The following is a 22,141-nucleotide window of genomic DNA, read 5'->3' as shown; positions in this document are numbered from 1 at the left end:
AGATGGCAAAAGGCAAACGTATTTCGTTCGACAAACAATGCTCGAAACGTTTAATTTGGCCATTTTACCAACGAACCTTGACATTTTACCACAACGAGTATTTAATTTACAAATTACGACATCGGATCTATACTCCATACTTGGGTGGCATTTTAGAAATGTTTAAGTAATTGGTAATTGGATAATTGTCTATGCATTATGTAACAATACTATAAAATGTTTTAGAAGTAAAAATTTCGGGAATTCTGGCGTGTTTGTTGGGAGATCACGTGAAAAATTGATCTATCTCGCCGAAGAAACGTGCTCCACTCTCGGCAAACGTTTAGAATGAGCAAAATGTGCGATACACATCCCCGCAGAGGGTGAATCGACACAAAAACTTGAAATCACCACACAATGCGCTCCAGACAAAAGTTTTCCGCGCACGTTTTTCCTCAGATGAAAGCCGTAGGCTATTAGAAATAAGCGTGTAGCTGAATAATGATGTTTCTTACTTGCGTAGACGAATATAAAAAGTGTATTTAATACGATCTTTTGATGCAATTTTATGGCTTTTATATCGACGCGTTTTGTATGAAATTTCTTAATCGACCCGTCTCCGACGGACGCTCGTCCTTCGAACTTGGTTCGAGCACACACACCGGCCGATTGCGTAGTGTAGTGTAGTGCATTGCGAATGTTGTTGCTCGCTGTCGGAGCAAGTTCGTTTAGATTCCAGAGGCTTGTCTCTTTGGCTACATACATGCAGGAGGCAAAGTTATGGCCGCGACGAAAGAACGAAATGCAAGCGCAAGAAGGAAGAGCGAAGAAACCAGGCGGAGGTCGCCATGCGTGACCAGCATCCCCAAGCAAGGTATACTCCAACAACAAATCAAATAATGAAACTTTTAACTTTGCTGCTAAAAGTTTGCAGCTAAAAATAATGAAAAATGTACGAAATCCTATTTGAAAACGCCTTTATCCACCCTTATCTCCTTCAGCCATAATTCTAGATGTAATCCTCCTTATTATAATAATCTGAAGTATAAGGGGAGACCTAAAATAAACTTTTTTTTTCTTCGTCGTTGCGTAGAAAAGTGACAGTTGTTAATTGGCACAATATTAAACATTAAATATCCATCATTAAGTTATGCGCGCTGCGTTCAATATAAAACGTCTAAACGCTTATTAATGCTTTCCTCTCTTGGCCGGGCTGCAGTTGTTGCAGGATAATTAACGACGATTTAGCATGCGAGCGCGACAAGCGTGCGCGCGCGCGCTCACCGCTGTAATTAGGTCTTTATACGGCCTGTTGCTTCCCGGCGCGTCTTCGCAACTTTGTATGTGCTCGCACACCCGGTGAATAAATATCATCCATTGCGGTGCGGCTACTCATAGGAACGATCCGAACAAATGGAGTTAGTTTATGGTTTATGGCTTTTCAATGACCATACAACGGAATCGTAGCGGAAAATTATTTTAACGCGGTGCATGACGCAGCAAAAACAATTAAAATCTTTCGCACGTGATTAATCTCACGGAAATTATACAATGAAAAAATCTGGGATTTAATTAAAAGTCAGAAAAATAAATTTCGCAGTTGGAATTGTTCCCTTCTTGATGTTATTCCTTAGAATCTTCCGCATTTCGTTTGAATTTAATTAGAATCAGTGCGGTTGGCACGACATAAATAAGTCCGCCACAATGCGGCTAGAGTCGGTCCATTAAACACGGCGCTAGAAACAATTTCCGAATCGTGTCTCAGCAAATTTTGCTGGAATTTCCTATTTTCACTAAATTTCAATCCCAGACAAGTGTATGTTTGGCAATAAATCAAGTCCAACGTGTTCTCTAAATTTTTTTCCGGTTGCCGGTGGACTAAACTAATCGAATTTCTATAACGCGATGAATCAGCACGTTTGCGCACGCGCACTAGCGTAAAAATACCAATTGCCGTAACCGTTTACAAGTTGGCAGTTTGTTAAAGTGTTGCCGCGCGACGGCACAATGCAAGACAGACTCCTGCTGCTGATGGTCGCGTTGAGCGATGCGCCCGCGCCATATACGCAGCGCATTTGTTTATGTACATGTCCGGCATGTTAACGCAGAGCGCGGCATCAAACTGGAAGCTGCAACTGGAAGTTGTCCGAATGTAGCCAACGCCATAATTGGCGACGACGACTGCTCCGACTGAGCAGGAGAAAAACAAAAGCGACGCTCGGAATAAAATAAAACGAAGGCGGATTCAATACAAATTGTCGTCGACGGGTTCGAGAGCGCATTAAATAACGACGTTTTTCAAACTGCCACAGTTGCGCGCAGACGACTTCACGCAGGCAATGAAATAAAGCACGAACAAAAGAAGAAACGAGTCGTGGAAAAGCGTGAAACAGTAGCGCACTGAGAGGAAGAAAAGGCGGAGGCGCCGGTAAAGCACCGAATGCTTTATGCACCCTCTCGTACACCCTCTTAGAGTGGGATTTACGCTTTATATAAATCGATTTCAGCACTTTACTTCAAAAACTGCCGACGCAAGCACATAAAAAGCGCTACCTTAGCCAACACACATCTCAATTCACTTCGCGCTGCAGTTGAATCTGAATTAAAACCGGATGCATACGTTCAACACAATGCTACAAATGCAAATGACAAGTAGCGGCAGTGCGCATGATTTACGAGCGCCATCAAAACCGCACCGAGAGTGTCGTAAGTGCCTGCTGCCTGCTGAGTTATGTCTTCATAGTGTCATTCAAAGTTTAAACGCGGAAAAATCCTGAATTTCGCTCTTTTTCGACGCAGACATATCTTCCAGATGATCCCCGCACCCTCCTGATGACAGATTACTTTTTTAAACTCGCTTCCGGCCAGGTTTCCCGGCAAAGTTTCCCGAAACGAGGACAAACTTTAGCCCGAGTATTTTTTGCTGCTTTATCGTCGCAAACGTTTTAGATTATAACACCGGATCACTTTGCATCTCTCCAGCCTCCCCCTAAGCTATGCGACGCAATTTTCCTGCGTGCAGAATACGCAATGACTGCCGCAATTTGCAGTATTTCAAACAGAAACAAAGACCAAGTCTTATCTGAGAAAATCGATATGACGCAGCGAAAAACGATCGAGTTTTATGAAAAAATATGGAAATTTAAGTCAAGCATCCCGCTAGTCCCGGTAGGAATCACCGAAAAATAAAACGTGCTTAGTCTTGATATGAGCACAATTTCCAAGGATTTTCTTTCTTTTATCTTGATACCAGAAACTTATGTGCGGTTTTATCTCTTCCACGAGGGTTGACGGTGGAAACTTAAACCGATGACAACTTAAAGGTGCTCCCTGCAGCCGAAAGAAGTTAAAGTGTCTGAAATCTGAGTGTCTTGGATTACGCGGATTTATTTTATTGCCCCACGAGAAAATCATCAATATTCTTAGTGGAAAACTTTGTTTGCAAAATCACATCAACTGCATTTATGTTTATATTAAAACCCATTTAACTCAACCCGCTGAGAAGGTTCATTGTAGTCGGAAAATGCGAAAATAATAACACACATTAGCCGGCATTAGCTTTGCACCCCGGCACAGTTGGTGTTTGCTGCCACCAGCGACTCGGGAACGAATTCGAATTAACTAACCTAATGCGACAATAAATACACCCAACCAATCCCGGAGTTGGTAAAAATGCGCAAATTGCATGTCAGATGATGGGGCGAAATAAGCTTACCTTTTTCTTGTGCTCTGGCGTGACGGAACGCTAACGAACGAAGCGGGCTGGCATCGTTAATATAATCCCACAGTTGGCAGGAAAAACGCAAGGAATAATCCAAACGGCACACTGCACACACAGACACTGCAAACAAAACAGTGAAAAATTGTTAATAATAGTGTGACAAATCGTCAAATGACATATGACAAAAGCTGCGAGATTATTTCGTGGTTATTCAACTCACAGTAGCCAAGAAGTAAATTTAATTATGTTAATTTATTGCTCCTCTAACTCTAAGCCCACGACTACTACTTTTTTTGTTCCGTAAGCAGGTAGAATTCACTTTGCCGACCCAGAAAATTCTCCCCGCGGAAGCTTTTTGTTTGTCTTCTAAATGAAGCGCAACCGAGCCCTAATAACTCTTCATCAGCAATCACCGGCAGCGTGGGATTCGCGCAAAAACAGGACAGGGCAGTGAGGTTAAGCAGGATGCTTAGCAGAGAGAAGAAGAAAAATGAATTACGAGCGACACTCGACTCGGATCGGCGCATTAATTTCGGACCGGCTGGCCGACCGTCCGTCGACGGCGAGTTTTTATCTTAAACTCGACGTAATTGCGGAATAAATCAAACATTTTTATTTACATCATACGCACACTTGTTTTCTTTGAAGCAATCATCTAGAGTTACACAATTGCATGGAATTTCCACGAATCTTTGACGGTTATTTGCGACTTTCGGGATTTACGAGGCGTAAAATATAAATCTCATCGCGGCTGTCATTCGTATGCTAATTCAGCGCGACGCACACGCGACTATTAGCGGGCATTGTCTGCGCCGAACGCGAAATCTAAATCCGCATTACCATTCCGCCGTCGCGAATAAATAACTTTATCTCGTGGCAGCCGGAGAGCAAGCGCGCGCGCCATTGTGCATCCTCCTGCGGAAATTCCAGCAGACGCACACGCGAAGATGCAATTTCGTTTCGCATAGGTGGGTGGGCATTGTCTACATTGTAATTACACTGTTAGGATGATAAGAGCAGCGAATCTTGCAGATTGCAATTGATTTCACATATCAAGATTCGAAATTTCACTCATTAAAAACTCGTCTTCGTCATCTATGGAAACCTGGAATCCCTCAAGCAATTAAATGCGCTTTTACGGCAAAGAGCGAAAATAAAAATACTGGAACAAGGTGTTTTTCTGCATGGCAGCGAATAAAAAAGTAATTAATTATTTTAGCACGTACGTTGCGGAATGGCGCAGAGTATCCCGCGAGACGCAGCAGCAACTCTTGAACTTCCTTTATGGATAATAGAAATTAGTTGTGCGTTTTTTTTGGCTTTTGCTTTTTGAGTTTTGCTGGAAAACCGAATTTAGTTTTCAACAAAGTTTTAGTTGTTAGTGAATGCTGTTGGAAGTTTACAGCGTACATGAGCTGCAGATCAGTGCCGCGGTCGGATCTCGCGAGTTCGTTGAGCCCTCCGCGCCGAAGAAGAAACACAATTCAAGACATACATCGCGCAGCTTCACTCTGCTCTTACTTTTCAAGCTCACTGGAAGAGCGCAACCTCAACATGATACACATATTGTGAGCGCCAACATCAAAATATGCACAAATAAAAATTACTGTCTACTTTACTATATAGTTGGCCAGAGTGTGGTGGTAGTCATACGCGTTCAGTTAATTAAATTAATTGCGTTAGGCGCATTGTTGCCTCTTGTAGCGCTTTGTAGCGTCCATACCGGTATGTCAGGATGATTAATGTGTCGGCGAAAAAGTGGCATTCATTTTCAAGCCGCGCATTCGTCACGCTGAAAATGCTGTGTTGCTGCTTAATCAAACAGAAATACAAACTTATATCACCAGGTAAGTAAGCATAATGCAACTGAATTTTTTTATACAAAAAAAAATAGATTGTCTTATCAGTTTTTCAGAGTGTAAATTGCCTCTGGCTCCCCCTGCGTTGATTTATTATCGCAGGTTCAGACTGATCCGATCGGTGCTTTTTCTAAATTGGGGAAATTGATGTCTGCCAAACGCCCCAGCGCCGTACAAAAAAAGCCCTGCGTTTCTTTTCGCTTATCACCTGTGCGTATTTGCATATACAATGCGTACACGGTCAAAAAATGTGAGATTGCTTAATCGTCAAATTCCGTGCCTACTGGCGCGACATGCAACAAATAATTTTAAAAACCACGGAAAATAAATCCGTCGCGTCGCCAGCGCCGCCATGTTTGCAACCTGATACTTTTTCGCGAGCATTTAATACCTCGTAAAAGACGAGTTATGATTGCGTAACTTAAGACGGCCATAACCTAACATAACCTCGCTTAATTTAAGCGTTAAATTAGCTTCGATTTTATTTTTTGCTGTTCGCGTCGAGGGGTCACCGATGTTCCAAACCTTGCGAACTTGACACTTTTATCTCCTTTATCTCTTCTGCCTCGGTGATAATCCCCGAGGGTCCGTCGTTATACAATGTCACTCTAGCGCTACTCATTCCCGGGGATTTGCCTAATTTATTACAGCGACTTAATCCGTCGCAAAACAAAACAACTGAAATGAATTCCGCGCGAAATTTCGTTTTAATCGCTGCGAATTATTGCAACACTAATGAGAAACAGTGCATGTGCAGGTGAAAAGACGCTCTCGAAGCAAAGAGTCATCACCGACGGTGACTCATCGATTTTGTGCCAGTGCCTGGGCGAGGAATTTTTTTCAATGGTCTCGCATTCTCTCTCTCCGATCGGAGATTACTTGGCGAGTTATTGAATCGCCACACAATATAACTAACGCCGCAATAAAATAACGATCGTGGCTTCTCCTGCAATTCACGCCTCTTCTACTTGAGAATATGAATGCGATAAATTGTTCGTTAGGCGGAAAATGTTTGAAAATTAAATTTATTTCAAAAAGTCTCCACTTTAAACAAAACTCGATTTGAGAGTCATCGACGTGAATTGTAGAAACATATATCGCCTTCAGCTCCAACAGGTTGTTGACAGTAAGCTGCATCACCTGAAATTTTTTCCCAGCGCAAGAAGCGGACACAACCGTAAAACATTTTATTGCCGCCGCGGCCGGGAGATAAAATGAAATGCAAGGCGAAGGAGAGAAAAAAACCGGTTTTCATTGCGTGGCCTTCTTCCGTTTGTTATCTGTTAAGAGAAGACATGCGCGAGCGAAAAAGTCAAAGCAAGTCGCCGACAAAAATGAGTAGCTGCTTCGAGCAAGTCATAATAAAACCTGTGTGTGCGTAATGTGCGTAATTTCTGATGCCTGCCGGGCGCACAAATCGACTAAAAATATTCATTATCGCGCACGCTAATGAGACGCTCGTAAGCTGCCAATACGAACGCATCAGCAAATGAGTTAAGCTGTGCGCGCACGCGTGTGAACACAGATTATCATTTAATAATAGCACCACACACACTTGACAAAACCCAACATTCCCATATATATATTCTCGTATTTCAAAGAGACGGGCACGTCTTAATGGTAGCACAAAACGATAAAAGATGCTCGAGAAGTTTGCGTTAATTTCGGACACGGCCATTACGTCAAAATTAGACGTACTCAGTACTCATACCGTGCACGGCGATTCGCCATGGCTGTTCTCACAGTTTCCCATCGTCGGAGATCTCGGCTTGGTCGGCCGTCGAGAGGTTGTTACACGTCGAGTTTCCTACTCGTAATTATTTTGCGTTTTTTGTTTCATCTCGTCTGCATATAATCGCCAGGCAACACGCGAATAATGAATATATCCCCTTAACTCTTTTTGTTCTCGCTTGATATGTAACGAAGGTCGCCCAGCGTCCGCCATTACAATTATCGATGGATTCGGCACACGACTTTCGACCGAATCCAATCATAATAATAAATATACACACTTGTGAAGTGAAAGCCACGATTGCGCACCGTTTGCAACGCCTTGCAAAGATGCAAACGAAATAAAAACATAACTGAGGCAACAACAAAAAGTGTGAGTGCGCGCGCGCGAGCAGTAAATCCAGATTAATGCGCGAGATTAGTCGTGCGTGAGACGTTGCCATGGCGACTGCTTTGAATTCGCGATATCGTAATTAATTAGGCGACAAGCGCTAGTTTTTCCTCTATTTGTACCTGTCTCAGCCACATTCCACAATTTACTCTGACATTTTAAGAACAAATTCAAATATATTTAGCTGAAATATTTGTTAGTTTAATTTTATTTATTTACCTCCAATTTGCGTCGAAGTTGATAAATCATCACCGCGCGGAATTTAATTAAATCGACTGCGTTGCGGTGCTTAATCGCATGGAAAAACGAAACGATTTATGCAAGTCGATTACTGAACTGCGTGTGCAGACATAATTAAATAAATTATATGCGAAAGCGAACAAGATTCGCGCGAGATTTGAATACGCGCCGATAATGATACAAAAATTCTACAAAAAAAACCGATTCATCAACATTTTTTCAGTCGTTTAACATGGTTTCCGACTGACTGCAGCTTCTGCAGCTCCAAATCGAATCGGAAATTGGTCGTGCGCAACCGATTTTCCAAGTCACAATGTGTAACAACAACGAATTAACTCTACAAAACCAAATCACGACTGAAAAAAGGTTTTGTCGCCATGCGCAGCCGCGTCATGCTTGACTAGACCATTTGTGTGCTCCACACCTGGAGGAATAAATATTTTCTATCGAAAACAGGTGCAACACGAGAGGAAATTAAAGAGAAAACAATGTTTTCTTGGCTAAAGTTTCTAAATGAATAAATAAACACGTCAAATTAACGTGTATTAGTCTAATAAAAATGTTGACGCGTTTGATATTTAATTAATCGCTCCACTCTAAGATGGAAATAGTTTCGCTGTCCCGAATTTACAATTTAATTGCCTCGTCATAAAGAACGAGATAACTCCTCCAAGGTATGAGAAGTGTATACGCGCTCGATGCTTAATTGACTTTTTGATCGATTGCACGAACCAACGTCGATTGTGCCATAAAATACGATTATAAATATTTACGATTCTTAGATATTCGCTTAGATTAAGACATTAATTATTTCGTACCAACGAAAACACGCTCAATTTTTTTCGGTGTTGTTTGTTATTATAATTTGCCCATAAAATGATTTTATAACGCGATTATTAAATTTTAAAAAGTTGTAATTATTGTGTGCTATAAAGACACATTACCCAATCGCATAATGCGTGTTATTAAATGATAATTAAATTAAAATGAGCGTTTCACACGATGCAGACACAATAGTTGAACTTTCAAGCAGTTCAATCTGTTTAATTAAGATCGAAGCTCGTTAGTTAAAGCCCGGACCAGTGTTCTAGACTCGGCTAGTTAAATTACGTCTAATTCCTACGGCAATTCCAGAGAATGGCGGGAAGGATGTGTGCAACTTGGAGAGAATTCGTGAAATTAGAAGGATCGCATGAGAGGATGCAGAATCCTTAAAACGCTTCAAGGATTATTCAAATAGATTGTGCAACGCGCACACTGCTCACTTTAACTAAGCTTGAATTTAATTATGCATGACTAGTGGGTGCAAATGGCTTAAATGTCAGAATTTCGAAAGAAAATAATGCAAAGACTTATTTCGCAACAAGTCAAAGATCAAAAAAATAAATAATCTGAAATACCGGTACTTGTATTTTAAAAAATATCGGTGTTGAACTTAAAATTCAAACAAAACTACTTGTAGCCTAATTAAACCTGCTTAAAACCATGATCCAGATAAAAATCTAGCATGAAATGTGCATGTAGTGTCGAAATATCTCCGCGCAACCGGAAACGAACATTTAGCAGCCGAGAATCGTACAGGTTCTCATCGTTTAACAAACGTCTTCGAATTGTTGTGTTGCACATTGGATTTTTCCGTTATGCAAATCCATTCGTTGAATAAACGGACCATGAGGAAACGATCCTCAACACCTGAGCAGCCACGGTTCGCTTCGTCGTGATGTCGCTGCGCGTACATTTCAGTTTTGCATATCGAGCGTGGCGCGAGCATTGTTTTCGCCGAGTTATATTTTCCACAATGATGGAACGATAGCTGCTCGCGGTTTGAACACAGCCAGAGCCCGAGATTCTAGTTTAATTATTTATTATTCGCGAGTGGGCTCATCACGCTTGGCAGGTCAGCTGCACTTGCGTTTTCAGCCGGTGGAGGTTTTCAAACAACGGTAAACTGCGCGTTGGGTTGCTGCCCGCGCATAAATCAAACTCGATGGCATCCTTAGCATCCAGGATATAAGTATTCAAGTTTTCAGTATCGAACATGTATCTAAACGGCCCGAGGCACGACGACGTGTGTGGACTTAACAAATATTTTCACTTGGAATTATTACCGACTTTTCCTGCAAGTAGCCTACTTCCTTCGACACCCACAAAGTGATTAATGTTAATTTTCTAGGAGTGCTAACTTGTGTTCTTCTATTCAATACAATAGATAATTAGTCGCGCCGCGCATGTGCGTGGAAATCGTTACACATTTAACAAGATGGCTGTCTTTCTATTAAAATGTCATGCGGCGATCAACGGTAAATTGAATAATCGGCGAGCTCGCATCGCGCTTTCATGCAAAACATTGATGCTGCGCAGAGATGCCATGCATCACCGGCCGATACCGATAAGCATGTGGATGTGCGCAACATAAATAAACGTGGAAAGCATAATTGAATTATTGAATTATAACTCGGCAGATGTTTGCGTGTGCGCATTGTGTGAGCAAATTAGATTAACTATAGCAATTACTCCGAGGAAATCTTTCATTAAACACCGTTAGTGTTTCATTGAAATGTTGCAATCAAGCGAAACCAAAACCGAGCTGAATTTGGTTCGTGGCGGAATGCAGCGCTTTCAAATTAATATTTCTTGAGCGTCGCATGTATTCGGTGTGCAATGGCATGAATCAAATTTGTACGTAGCATGCGCGATGAGGCAACTTGAAATATGTAAAATGTCGTACGAGGTGTACGCGAGACGCATACAAAACACGTGTGGTATCGGGTTTCTTCAAATAATCTCGATTTACCGGTCAAAGTCAGTTGCGCAACCCCAGTAAGTAAGTAAACGATGTTAAGTTAACCCCAGGATAATAATAATATGATGAAATACTTGCTTTCAACGCCTAAATCTGCAATCGCCAAAAACTAAACCGCACTTCAACGTCGACACTACAAAAGTGAAAAAATGGCGATAACCGGACGTCTTCTTTGTTTCAAACAATGTAGTTACAAACGCCACCGCTTGGGGGACATTCCAGGATTCAGAGTGACAACTGCAGGAATTTAAAATATATTTCTAATTTAATTAATTTTCAAAACTAGAAACGAATAAAAATAAACAATATTAAATAAAAACGATAAAAATCTATCATTTAAATTAATTATCAGACAATTTTGACTGCCTGTAGGCAACTTTGCCTACAAAAATAAATTTATTTGCAGTTGGCAGCAGTATAACTGTCAATTGTTTTAGTTTAACGAACTTTTCAACGGCTAGAATCTTAAAAAGCTCAGCATATTTTATAAAGCCGATTGTCGTTGGGAGTCGAATAACTGATTAATAGCATTTTAATGGATTTTAATGCTAATGACGACGCCGACGACGCCTTCTCGCTGCCCGACCGGACTTCTGTAAGTAAATCTTTTCTTATTTCGGACGTTTTTTATTGCTTAGCAGGCCCAACCGTTCCGGAGACAGAATACTAAATCTAACGAGCCACTCCAAACCGACTCTAATAGGCAAGGACGAAAAAGCGACTTGTTAATCCTCTCGACTCGATCGAATTGATTTAAAATGGAATGCTGGCTTTGCGTCCCGAAATCTTCTCGGCCGCTAATAGACGCCTCTTCAACCTGCACTATTATTATCCAATTACGCGCTACAGAAAAGTCCAAACAACAATTTTGGGAGTTTTTCAAAAGGAAGATGAGCACATCATTTAATCACCCAACGAATAAACAAAAGCGCAATATTTTATTCGTATTGCTGTTTATGAAGAATATTAATAGAAATTAGTTTCTAGTTACCTGAAACTTTTCTTCTGTAGGTTGGTAATCCACTTGTAAAGCACATTTAACACTCACCAAAAAATTGCACGCACTAACAATACACAATTGAGTATCTTTGCAGTTTACAACAATGTGTCGTGTAAACAAAGCCGTCGCGCGGAACAGAATAACAAAACTGAACGCGAGATAAGAGACCGCGCGCTGCTTCACTCACCTCACGACGGTTCAACAGGTAGTCGCAGCGTGGAATGAGGCGTTCGTTCGTCCGAGTCTTTCTCGACTCGAATGCCCGCTCTCTTCGCGCAACAAGAGCGAATCGCGGCTTTGGCCAACAGGTGCCTTTAACCGCAGGTAAAACATGGTAGTAAATGCGGATACTTTATTTGTTTCCGCGTTTGGCCTTTTCAAAACTCTCTGCTGCGCACGGATTAATTCAAAGTCTATTTTAATATATAAATATGCCACGGTGATAATACTGTTTACGTTTTTATCATAAAAGTTGTTGTATTTGATTAAATACACGATTCGAATTAAATTCAATTCTAGAGGTTTAACATAGGCAACCCAATATACACAAAACTATAGATTTCGTATCTTTATGCTCAAATTAGTTAAAAACAAATAACAAACTGCATTTTATTGATTTTTCACACTACTTTATGCATACTTTCATCAGTTTATCATTGAATATCATATATAATGGAAGAATAAATAATTAAAGCTAACAATTATACAACAAATTAGCAAAACCAACAAGTATTCAAGTGACCACAGAGACGTTACAACACTCGGCACAGCAAATGCAAAGTTTCCATCAATACAAATTCACTATTAACAACATTCTACAGTTTATTTCACTACGAATTTGACTAAATCCTCGAACTCATCATCACAGTTATTGATGTTAGATCAATAAACGCAATATAATTCGTCCTCTTCGCGTGCATAACGAACTTGTTCGTAAGAAAACGTTTAGTGAGGGAATTGTTTGGGTTTTCACGCTTTTTTCCTGTCCCGCTCGCCTCCCCCTACAAGAGGAGATAATAATTATTCACGGTGCTTCAGCTCGCCACTAAATTGTACTAATTTTATTATAAAATAATCAACAAAAGAGTAAACAAAAAACAAAAGGCGAAAGAATCACTACAATAAAAGTTGTGATCGTGTATAAAATCTAAACTTTCCGGTGATAATTTGGTGTGATAAAGGCAAGCAAGTGCCTCCATTCATGATGAATGAATAATGTTAACTAAATTTTTGATGGCTTTGGTCCCTTTGTAACAATTTTAGGCAAGAATTGAAGTTGTATTTGGTGAATAATTCATGCTCATGATAGTGTGTGATGATTGTGCATAATGTTTAAATAAACATTGGACTTTGTCCGCACTCTATTTACAAATAATTTGCTAATATCTACCGAGCGGATAACTCAACGAACGCGCACGCATAAATGAATGATATATCGCTACTTATTCAAATGACTATTGTGAGGTAGCAAGTCGCATAACTAACTAGATTTCATTTTGAATACATGAAAAGTATAACGGCCTAAATCAGACAGTACAACCACGAAAATGTGGCTCTGATTTAAACGGTTAAACCAACGTTTCTTGGGTGGAAGATGAAAACGTTCCTGTTCGGTATCACAGCACCAATTCTCGAATGCAAAATGCAAAGCTGGGTGCCGACTATAACGACTTGATCTTAAAGTATTCATTATGCAAACCTTCTGTTTCTGCCTTGAGCTTCATCAGCTCGTGCTGGATGATGTCGGTGATTTCCTTGCGCGCCTCTTCATCGGAGGCATTGCGTGCACGAAGTCGCTTCACGACATCGCCGAGATCAAGCGGTTTACCGTAGTTGAATGTGATCTGTTTCCCTAAACGGAAGTAATACGGTGGTTCATTGGGCAACAGATCATCCATACCAATATGCCAAATTGGTACAATGATTGGTGTAACAGGACTTTCGTAAATCATGCGGCCAACGCCCCATTTCAATCGCAGGTTTTCTTTCGTCATGTTTACTTTACCTAGAATAATAAACACACCATTTTACAGATGCCATCGAAATGAAAAACATTCTAATTTTACCTTCGGGAAACACATGTACCCAGTGACCTCTTCGTAACAAATCCACACAGAGATCAACCGCCGGTTGGAAGACACCTGCGCCCCTTACCACTGGAATGCACTGCCCCCACATGAAGAACTGTGAATGTGTGGAATTTGTAAAGCAAATATCATGTGCTGCTAAACTCCATCGCATTTTGTGTGGTCTTAATACATTTCTCCAGTTTAATGTGCCTGCAAATCATTGGTTACTATTTATGTTGCACAAATAACATAAATAATACTTACCCCATATACCTGGGTCATCAAAACATGAATGATGATTGGATACGGTGATAAGTGGAACATCCACAGGTCTCTCATCAATTGCTTTGAGAATATTCTTTCTATTATACACTTTGGCACTGCTGAAATACTCTAAAACAGAAACAATTGTGGTTATCTTGATTTATATTGATGTGATCATTATGCTTGCAATACTTATGACTATTTTGCTAAATATTCCGACCAGGGAGAGCGTGATTGCACTGGCGAAATGCCAGAGGCGAGTTGGATGTCGCATTGCTGGTACAACCCATTTGATATCATAGGGAATCTTGATATTGTTGGTTGAGGCTTGTGAAGACTGTGTGGTGTCAACCATCTTGCTGAATTGTGCGTAACTTGGACGAATCTTGCAAGCGCGTAACCCGACAATGACGACAGCGGGAATTGTATGCCCTTTTGTGCTTGATGTGGCTAGATGCGATTGCGGGCTGGCGTCCAGTGTCTCTGGCAATGGCACATTTTCGATTTTAGTTTGTAGGTTACTCGAGGTAGCGAGGAACGCGCAAAACTGCGCGCGGCGCGTTTGAATGTTCGTCGTGCACTATTCTACTGGCAAAGTCCACCCGTCAACGCGCGACTAGAATAGAAAACGAATAGAGTAATGGAGAATTATTGCATAATCACCTCTAATGTGCGCTCATAATGGAGGGAAAGTTGCTAGTAAGAGATGCTCGAGACTACGAGTATGACTGGTCTCTGCAAACGCACGCAATAGCTGTTTGTTTGCTTGGAAGGTTGGAAATCGATTTAAGGGCTACACGGGGCTTTACCCTAATAAACTAAAGTAGGTCGTGCACCCCGGGCTGCCAACTTAAGCAAATTATACGCTAGAATATTTTTAAATTTTATTTTATCATTTTAAACAATATGCACATGTAATTTTCAAAATTTACGCCTGACAACCTGCACTGTGTGGCCAATCACACACTTGCAGTTCAGCGTTGAAGTGAAGACCTTCTGGGCAATCCTTCAACCAGTTTCCATCATTAGCGCAATGACAGAACTTGGTACAATCTCCTGGGAAGAGGTGGTTGTTCTCCACTACGGGCCAAACATCGGGGCAGATGCTATCACAAAGCTGGGACGGAGCAGAAGGTGGGGTGGGGTCAGTACCAGGGTTAGGTTCAACCACTTCACACTTGGCGTTCCAGGGGAAGTCACACGCTTTGCTCTCTGGGTTGAAGTGTAGCCCAGCAGAGCAGTTTACAATGGTCAGGTTACCATGGTCGCAGTCGCAGTACAGGTTGCAGTCAATGGTGTTCTCGGTCTTGAAACAGTCATGGGCTTCACACTTGACGTGTTCACAACCATTGGGCGGAATGGGGAGTTCACAGTTAGCATTGGTGGGGAAGTCGCAATCTTCTGTGACCGGGTTGAAGTGTAAACCCTCGGAACATTCTTTACCGATAATTTCACCGTGGTCACAATCACAATAAGCCTGGCAGTCGGTGGTGCTCGGAGCTTGGAAGCAGTCGTGAATACCACAGGTGACATGGTCACATCCTACAGGAGGTGCAGAAGTAGGTGGGACACTGCTGGTTGATTGACTTGCGTCACAACCAGCAGAATGTGGCCAATCGCATACTTCAAGAACAGGGTTGAAGTGAAGATTATCTGGGCATTCTTTAATGTGGTTACCATCGTTGGCACAGTGGCAGAATTTGGAACAGTCGCCAGGGTAAGGCAGGTGATTATTGTGGGTGATAGGGAAAACATTAGGGCATGCTTCATCACAGGGATTATCACTGGGAGCATCAGTTGGGGTAGCCGTAGGTTTCTGGGTGGGTTCAGGGGAAGAGGGTTCTTCTGAAGTTGCCTCGCAACCTGCGTCATGCGGCCAGTCGCACACCTGCAGTTTAGGGTTGAAGTGCAGGCGACCAGGGCACACCTTCATCCAGTTACCATCATTGGCACAGTGGCAGAATTTGCTACAATCGCCAGTGTAGGGCAGGTGCAGGTTATCTTCAATCGGGAATGTGTCGGGACATACCTCGTCGCACACTGGTTCAGCCACTGGTCCTTTGGCAGCAAATGCCAGCTGCATGAGCACGCAAACAACAGCAATTTGCATGAAAACTGATTCAAACAAACAGCAATTATAATAATTTTTTATAAATTTTATTAAAACAGTTTATAAATACCTTTCATGATGATTTTTGAAGTAAAAACTTGAAGAACACTTACTACAGAATGAATGCTGCAAACTATCGACTTCTATTTATACTAAACTAAATCAATTCGTTTGGATATTGATTGGAATGTTATCAGTTCGGGATAATCCAGGAGTTTAGTGCGATTTGATATCAAGACTACCCTTTTGGACGGATTAACTCCTAATTATGTTAGTTTTATTACTAAATTTTATTTGCCCCGTTATTTTACATGGTTTTAACAAAAAAACAAGAAACTTTTTTATAAATTGCTGAAAATGAAAGCAATACGAGACTTTTTTGTCTTAGCATTTGTTACAAAGTTATGTTTTACTTGAAGGTACAAGTCACAATTCTTAGAATGATAAACTAAAGGAAATCTCATCTAATCCAAGATTTAACTGATAACATTACAAAACTATATCGGATTATTCTGTGGAAAAAAATCAGATGATAAATTAAATTTAGCAGTATAAATAGAAGACAATTGTTTTCATGATTTGCACTGTCTAAAATCATTCCATAAAGTAAGTAGTTGTCAATTGTTTTGTTTTTGTTTCAATTGCAATTAAAAATGTAAAGATAAGCAAGTAATATGATTGATTAGAGTTAAGTTAAGTGGGAAATTGTTTTGCATTGACGGATGATAAACAAGTTAGAAATAATTGATGTTTGTTCGTTCTTTATTAAAATTTAAGCTGTGGTTATTACAATCAATTAAACATGCCAATTATTGCTCTAGTTATTAGCGCGGTTACTCGGTCTCAACGCAGTTGGCAGCATAGGGCCAATCGCAGACTTCCAACTCCTGGTTGAAGTGAAGACCAGGTGGGCAGTCTTTAAGATGGTTTCCATCATTGGCGCAGTGACAGAATTTGGTACAATCTCCAGGGAAGATGTGGTTGTTCTCTTCAATGGGGAAGACATGAGGGCAAAGATCATCGCAGTTGCTTGGTTTCTTAGTTGTTGTAGTGGGTTTAGGAGTGGGCGTTTCACTTGGTGTAGGGCTGGGGCTAGGAGTTTCACTTGGTGTAGTAGGGGCTTCACTTGGTGTAGTAGGAGCTTCAGTTGAAGTAGTGGTAGCTTCTGGTGTGCTGGGAGAGACAGAGGGAGTAGGAGTAACTTCGCAATGCGCGTTTTCGGGCCAGTCGCATGTCTGGGTCTCAGGGTTGAAGTGGAGACCCGGAGAGCAGTGTCCAACGGTCAGGTTGCCGTGGTCACAGTCGCAGAAGGCTTCACAGTCAAGGGTGTTGGGTACCTTGAAACATTCATGTTCTCCACAGTCCACATGTGAGCAACCATTGTTACAGTTGACGTTTTCGGGCAAGTCGCAGAGTTCAGTGATTGGGTTGAATTCCAAGCCATCGGCGCACCACTTGGAGGTGATTACACCATTATTGCAATTGCAATAACCTTGACATTCGTTCTTGTTGGCGAAGTCGAAGCATTCATCCTTACCGCAAGTGGTACCTTCACAACCGGAGGGAATTGTTGGGTCAGTTGGTTCAGATGGGTCAGTTGGTTCAGTTGGTTTAGATGGATCTGTTGGGTCAGTTGGTTCCGATGGATCAGTTGGTTTAGATGGTTCAGAAGAGTCATCGCAATCAGGAACATTGTAGGGATGGTCGCAAACATCCAACAAGGGGTTGAAATAAAGACCAGGTGGGCAATCCATGCGCATGTTTCCATTATTTGCACATTGACAGAATTTTGAACAATCGCCTGGATAAGGCAAAAGGATATTATCCTCAATGGGGAAGGTTTCAGGGCAGACTTCATCGCAACGAGGGTCAGATAGAGGGCTTTCAGCAGCAAAAGCCACCTGCACAATCAGGCAGGCAGCGGCAATTTTCAGCAATACTGAGGATTGATTAAAAGATGCATTAGTTATTAAATATTGAAATATTCAAAGAATGGTTTGCTTACCGTTCATGATAATCGTTTGATCGATGTTGGTAATTGAATGTATTGAAGTACAGAGGAGCTGTGATTTTGACTGACAAAAGCATCTCCTTTTATATGATTTTTTGGAATTTCGAGTGCATGCTAATCCCGAAATTGGCTATTAAAGCGATATCAATAAAAATGAGGAAAAAGCGGATTAAGATAAGCCGCATTTAGAACAATATCGTTCTTTGAAACTTATAATTACTTTTGATTAATTAATTAGTTGAGTACTCAATTTCTAGGAAATTAAACGCATTTGTGGAATTAAATAATTTAAGGCACTTCACATACTCGTATGCAGCAAATTTCATTTAAATCTGATTTAAGTTTCTGATTCTTAAAATGTGATTTCTAAGATTCGAAATAATTACAGCAGATGTAATTCCCGTTTTGTGATATTCTAGACCGTTTGATTGATTTTAAGACTTTAATCTTTAAAGGATTATTACGCGTTTTGCAGAAATGTCATCATTTATCATTTGAAATGAGTAATTATTGTGCGAAAATGTGAAATACTTGGCCGATATCTGAACGAGATTGCACGTTTGGATTAAAACCTTTTCTTCCTGATAATGTACTCAATTTAATTACGTAAAAGCATTTAATTGATGCAGTGTCATTGCTGTGATTTCTGCGATGTTTCTTGTCTTGTAAAATGCGATTGCATTTATAGTTTTGGTAATTTTTTAAACTGAAAGTGATTGATTGATGAGTGCAACGAAAAAAAATTCTAAAATCGGAAAAATAAAAGCAAATATCTCGTAAACTAAAAGAGATAGAGAGGAGCAGATTGAAAATTCTGAATCTACGGAAAATTCGCTTTCATTCTAAGTTTTCCAAAAGAAAAAATCGTAGTTCAGTTATAATATATTAATAATTCAATACAGATACAACAATAATCAACATAATATATTACAAGAGTTATAAACAATATCTAGTTTTTATAAAACTGCCTTAAATCTAAGCACCTACATAATATAATATACCTATGGAGTTTATACATTTAACATTTTACAATTTACAAATTTTCAATCATCCATTGGTCGAATACAGGCTCTGCATCGACGCATTTCTAAGCAACTTGATAGGTTTTAACTTGTCCCTAATCTGCTGTATTCTTCTATTATCCTTCACGCTGGTAACCGACCTTTTCAACGTGTTTATCTTCTGAATCTCCATCTCCTGTCGCTCGTTCTCTAACTGCACCACAGTCTGCAGATCGAATTTGAAATTATTTGCTACAACAGGTGTCTCTAGAGCTTGGATCGCAGCTGGAGCTATGCTAGAAGTATTCTGATTGGCTTCCGGAGTATCAATATAAAATTTAGGGAAACTTGATTGTCTGATAATTGGAACCTCCTGTCTCTTTGTATCAATATCCAAAGTAAGAGATTTTGATACACGGCGTTCGTGTAAAGACTTTTTCCGCATCTTCACCAAACCTGTGGAGGTTGCAGAGTGAGGAATGCTTAGTAAGTGTGGGTTAGCCTCATGGTCTTCACTTATAGTCGCCAGAGACGATAAGGAAGTAGTGTTGGTGTTGGTAATAAGCGGGATATTTTTGAATGTTTCCGCTTCACGTTTTGCTTTGGTCTGCGCGTATGTTGGTGGTGTTAAGTCAGGTTCAGATTTACTTAAGTCCAAGCTAGAGTTGGATCCAGCAATGCTAAATTTGGGTTGTTCAGTGATAACTTTTGCATCGTTATCAAAGAATATCTCCTGGTGTAAAGAGTGGTCTACATGTACGGATTTAGGGCGTTGTGTGGATTTATAGTTCGTAGGTGAAGCTACACGATTGTCTTTCGGTTCAATAATAAAAATAGAACGGTTGGCAATCATGGCGACGTTATCATAGAACGCCATGTTGTCGTAGATGTTGTTATTGCTGACGGAAGTTGCTTGGACGTTTGTTTCCGATGAGGTATCACTTGCTTTCGCTGCTTCTTCATCTTCGTAGAGGGCGATGTTTTCGTCAAAACAGAAGTGTTTTTCGATGCAGTGCCAATAAATTGATTCTAAATAACTACAGAAACAAAGAAAAAAAATTATTAGTGTTAGTAAACGTAAATTTTGAGTTAAATTTAAAAAAAATCAGGTATAATTTCATTTTTTTCGGTATAAATCGTAAAATATTAATATTCGAAGATAAAAAAATACCGGTATACCGGAATTACACATCCCTAGTATAGATCTAAGGTTTAAATTCTCTGAATCCCTACTAATATTATAAATGCGAATGTCCTGATGTTTGTTACACTTTCACGCAAAAACTACTTAACCGATCATCATGAAAATTTGTACACATATTCTTAGTGGTCCCCGAATGGTTATAGGCTACTTTTTATTTAATAAAAAAGAATTATTTTTTAAATAAAATAAAGAAATAGTTTAGCCAATAATACCTCTGCATCTGGCTATTTGACTACTTTAACGCCATCTAGCATTCCAGCAATGAAGCTCAAACCTAAGTACTATAGTACCATCACACTGTATTATCACACTGTATTACCGACAGCTACGTCACTATGGAGACTGTACACTATACTTCCATAGACTATACTTTCAGCCATTTTAAACTTCCCGCCATTCTACTTCACTGTTACTTCTTCTGTGACTACAGACGCGTACGGAAGCAACTTCATTATTTTAGATATTCGCGAGCGATGCCGTATTTAATAAAATTTAAAAAATCAGGTATAATTTCATTTTTATCCATATAATTCGTAAAATATTAATATTTGAAGATAAAAAATACCGGTATACCGGAATTACACATCCCTAGTTAAGATCTAAGGTTTAAATTCTCTGAATTTTTAATATTTGTAGTGTTTTATAAGCAGTACAATCCATTAATCGCACTAGTCGTACTCGTCGATCGGAAGTGAGAGCAACCTTGCTGAGTGAAGGCTACTTAAACTACAGCGCAGTCGTGTTCATCGCATACACACGCGTACAACAAACGGACGAGGTAAACACGCAATGAACCACACTGTATATACCTGTATCAAACCTCGCTTGCCTCGGTACACATCGGCGCAATCGCGGATAATACCTGTTTAATGCTTCAAGACAGTCATGCGGTATCTCGTGCTCTCGATTATGAACGAAAAAAGCGACGTTAACCTTCTCGGGAGGCACCACGAATTATTACTACGACTACAGACCACACCGAACAACAATAACAATAATTACAACGCACATAAACACAAATTCCAAGAAATAATTCAGGTGTAATCTGGTTATAGTCGACCTCTAATTAATTCAATACTCACTATTGACACCACTTGCAGCAGCACATTTTCTGTGGATGTGGATAAAGCAACAACAATCGATATTATTGGGGCACACTGCACGTCGTCGACTTGATGTGCATCTTATCAGTGAATAATGGCGACACACGGGTGGTGATAACGACGGTATGCTTTACGTGCCCGTATTCGCCGCATCATGTGACTTGTGATTACCTATTTTATTTAATTTTTTATTAACACGATAAACGCGGGTAACTTTTTTTTGTCGTTTTTCTGCGGCGATTGACACCACAACCGAAGTGCTTGCTGTGTGAGTCAAAGTGATTCTTTGCGCATAATTGCACCGACAGTTACAGTAATTGTTCGGCAAACAATTCATATAATAATCGTCACAAACCCGATTATCTTGTTTGCATTGCACGACGCGATAAAATCAACCGCAGCACACATTCACAGACACAAGTTAACGAGCGGCGTTTGAAAAGTTTTCTTTTTGAAATAAAAAGTTTGTTTTCGTCGTTGGTTGGCGGTAGCGCGAAGAGACTGACCGATGTGCGGCTTGTTCACTGCCGAAACCTGCGAGTTAATGGCAGGAGCACACGCGGTGCGGCAAAAAAAAGTGGTCGCCGACAGGTAAACGCGAATCGTAGTCACGCGGACATTACGGATTTGTGAATCACGCTTCACATGCCAAACA

At 40.5% G+C, this 22,141-nt stretch overlaps 3 protein-coding genes and 1 long non-coding RNA gene across 6 annotated transcripts; 1 reads left to right on the top strand and 3 right to left on the bottom strand.

Annotated features, from left to right (window-relative positions):
- Positions 1–3,723: 3,723 nt before the first annotated feature.
- On the top strand, positions 3,724–4,326 carry LOC135797998 (uncharacterized). The gene is made up of 2 exons (XR_010549654.1): positions 3,724–3,932; positions 4,006–4,326. It is a non-coding gene; the product is annotated as an uncharacterized lncRNA (long non-coding RNA).
- Positions 4,327–12,331: 8,005 nt separating this feature from the next.
- Taz (tafazzin, phospholipid-lysophospholipid transacylase) lies at positions 12,332–14,785 on the bottom strand. Of its 2 annotated transcripts, XM_065310641.1 has the most exons (5): positions 14,250–14,785; positions 14,058–14,186; positions 13,791–14,003; positions 13,424–13,729; positions 12,332–12,725 (listed from the first exon to the last, which is right to left on the bottom strand). In XM_065310641.1, exons 1-5 carry the CDS (start codon positions 14,410–14,412, stop codon positions 12,694–12,696), a joined length of 843 nt encoding a protein of 280 aa, XP_065166713.1. In that variant the 5' UTR covers positions 14,413–14,785; the 3' UTR covers positions 12,332–12,693. The 2 variants fall into 2 exon arrangements, with proteins under 2 accessions (XP_065166713.1, XP_065166710.1); XM_065310638.1 differs by lacking the exon at positions 12,332–12,725 and having other exon boundaries at positions 12,758–13,729; positions 14,250–14,784.
- Positions 14,786–14,929: 144 nt separating this feature from the next.
- Positions 14,930–18,329, bottom strand: LOC135799687 (uncharacterized). The gene is made up of 4 exons (XM_065312881.1): positions 18,173–18,329; positions 17,004–18,106; positions 16,238–16,310; positions 14,930–16,172 (listed from the first exon to the last, which is right to left on the bottom strand). The coding sequence occupies exons 1-4, from the start codon at positions 18,177–18,179 to the stop codon at positions 14,986–14,988; spliced, it is 2,370 nt and encodes a 789-aa protein (XP_065168953.1). The 5' UTR covers positions 18,180–18,329; the 3' UTR covers positions 14,930–14,985.
- A 713-nt stretch (positions 18,330–19,042) lies between these two features.
- On the bottom strand, positions 19,043–22,038 carry LOC135799378 (uncharacterized). 2 transcript variants are annotated; one of them, XM_065312460.1, is made up of 2 exons: positions 21,466–22,038; positions 19,043–20,216 (listed from the first exon to the last, which is right to left on the bottom strand). In XM_065312460.1, the coding sequence occupies exons 1-2, from the start codon at positions 21,489–21,491 to the stop codon at positions 19,226–19,228; spliced, it is 1,017 nt and encodes a 338-aa protein (XP_065168532.1). In that variant the 5' UTR covers positions 21,492–22,038; the 3' UTR covers positions 19,043–19,225. The 2 variants fall into 2 exon arrangements, with proteins under 2 accessions (XP_065168532.1, XP_065168533.1); XM_065312461.1 differs by lacking the exon at positions 21,466–22,038 and adding an exon at positions 20,596–21,404.
- Between the last annotated feature and the right edge of the window lie 103 nt (positions 22,039–22,141).

The sequence above is a fragment of the Atheta coriaria genome, unplaced genomic scaffold (genome assembly GCF_025399875.1).
Source record: "Atheta coriaria isolate IRGN ID8LTWV9N9 unplaced genomic scaffold, Caltech_Dcor_3.1 hic_scaffold_9_pilon, whole genome shotgun sequence".
NCBI classification, from domain to species: Eukaryota; Metazoa; Arthropoda; class Insecta; order Coleoptera; family Staphylinidae; genus Dalotia; species Dalotia coriaria.
The sequence above is the reverse complement of the archived record's forward strand: the minus strand, read 5'-3'. Positions and strand labels throughout refer to the sequence as shown.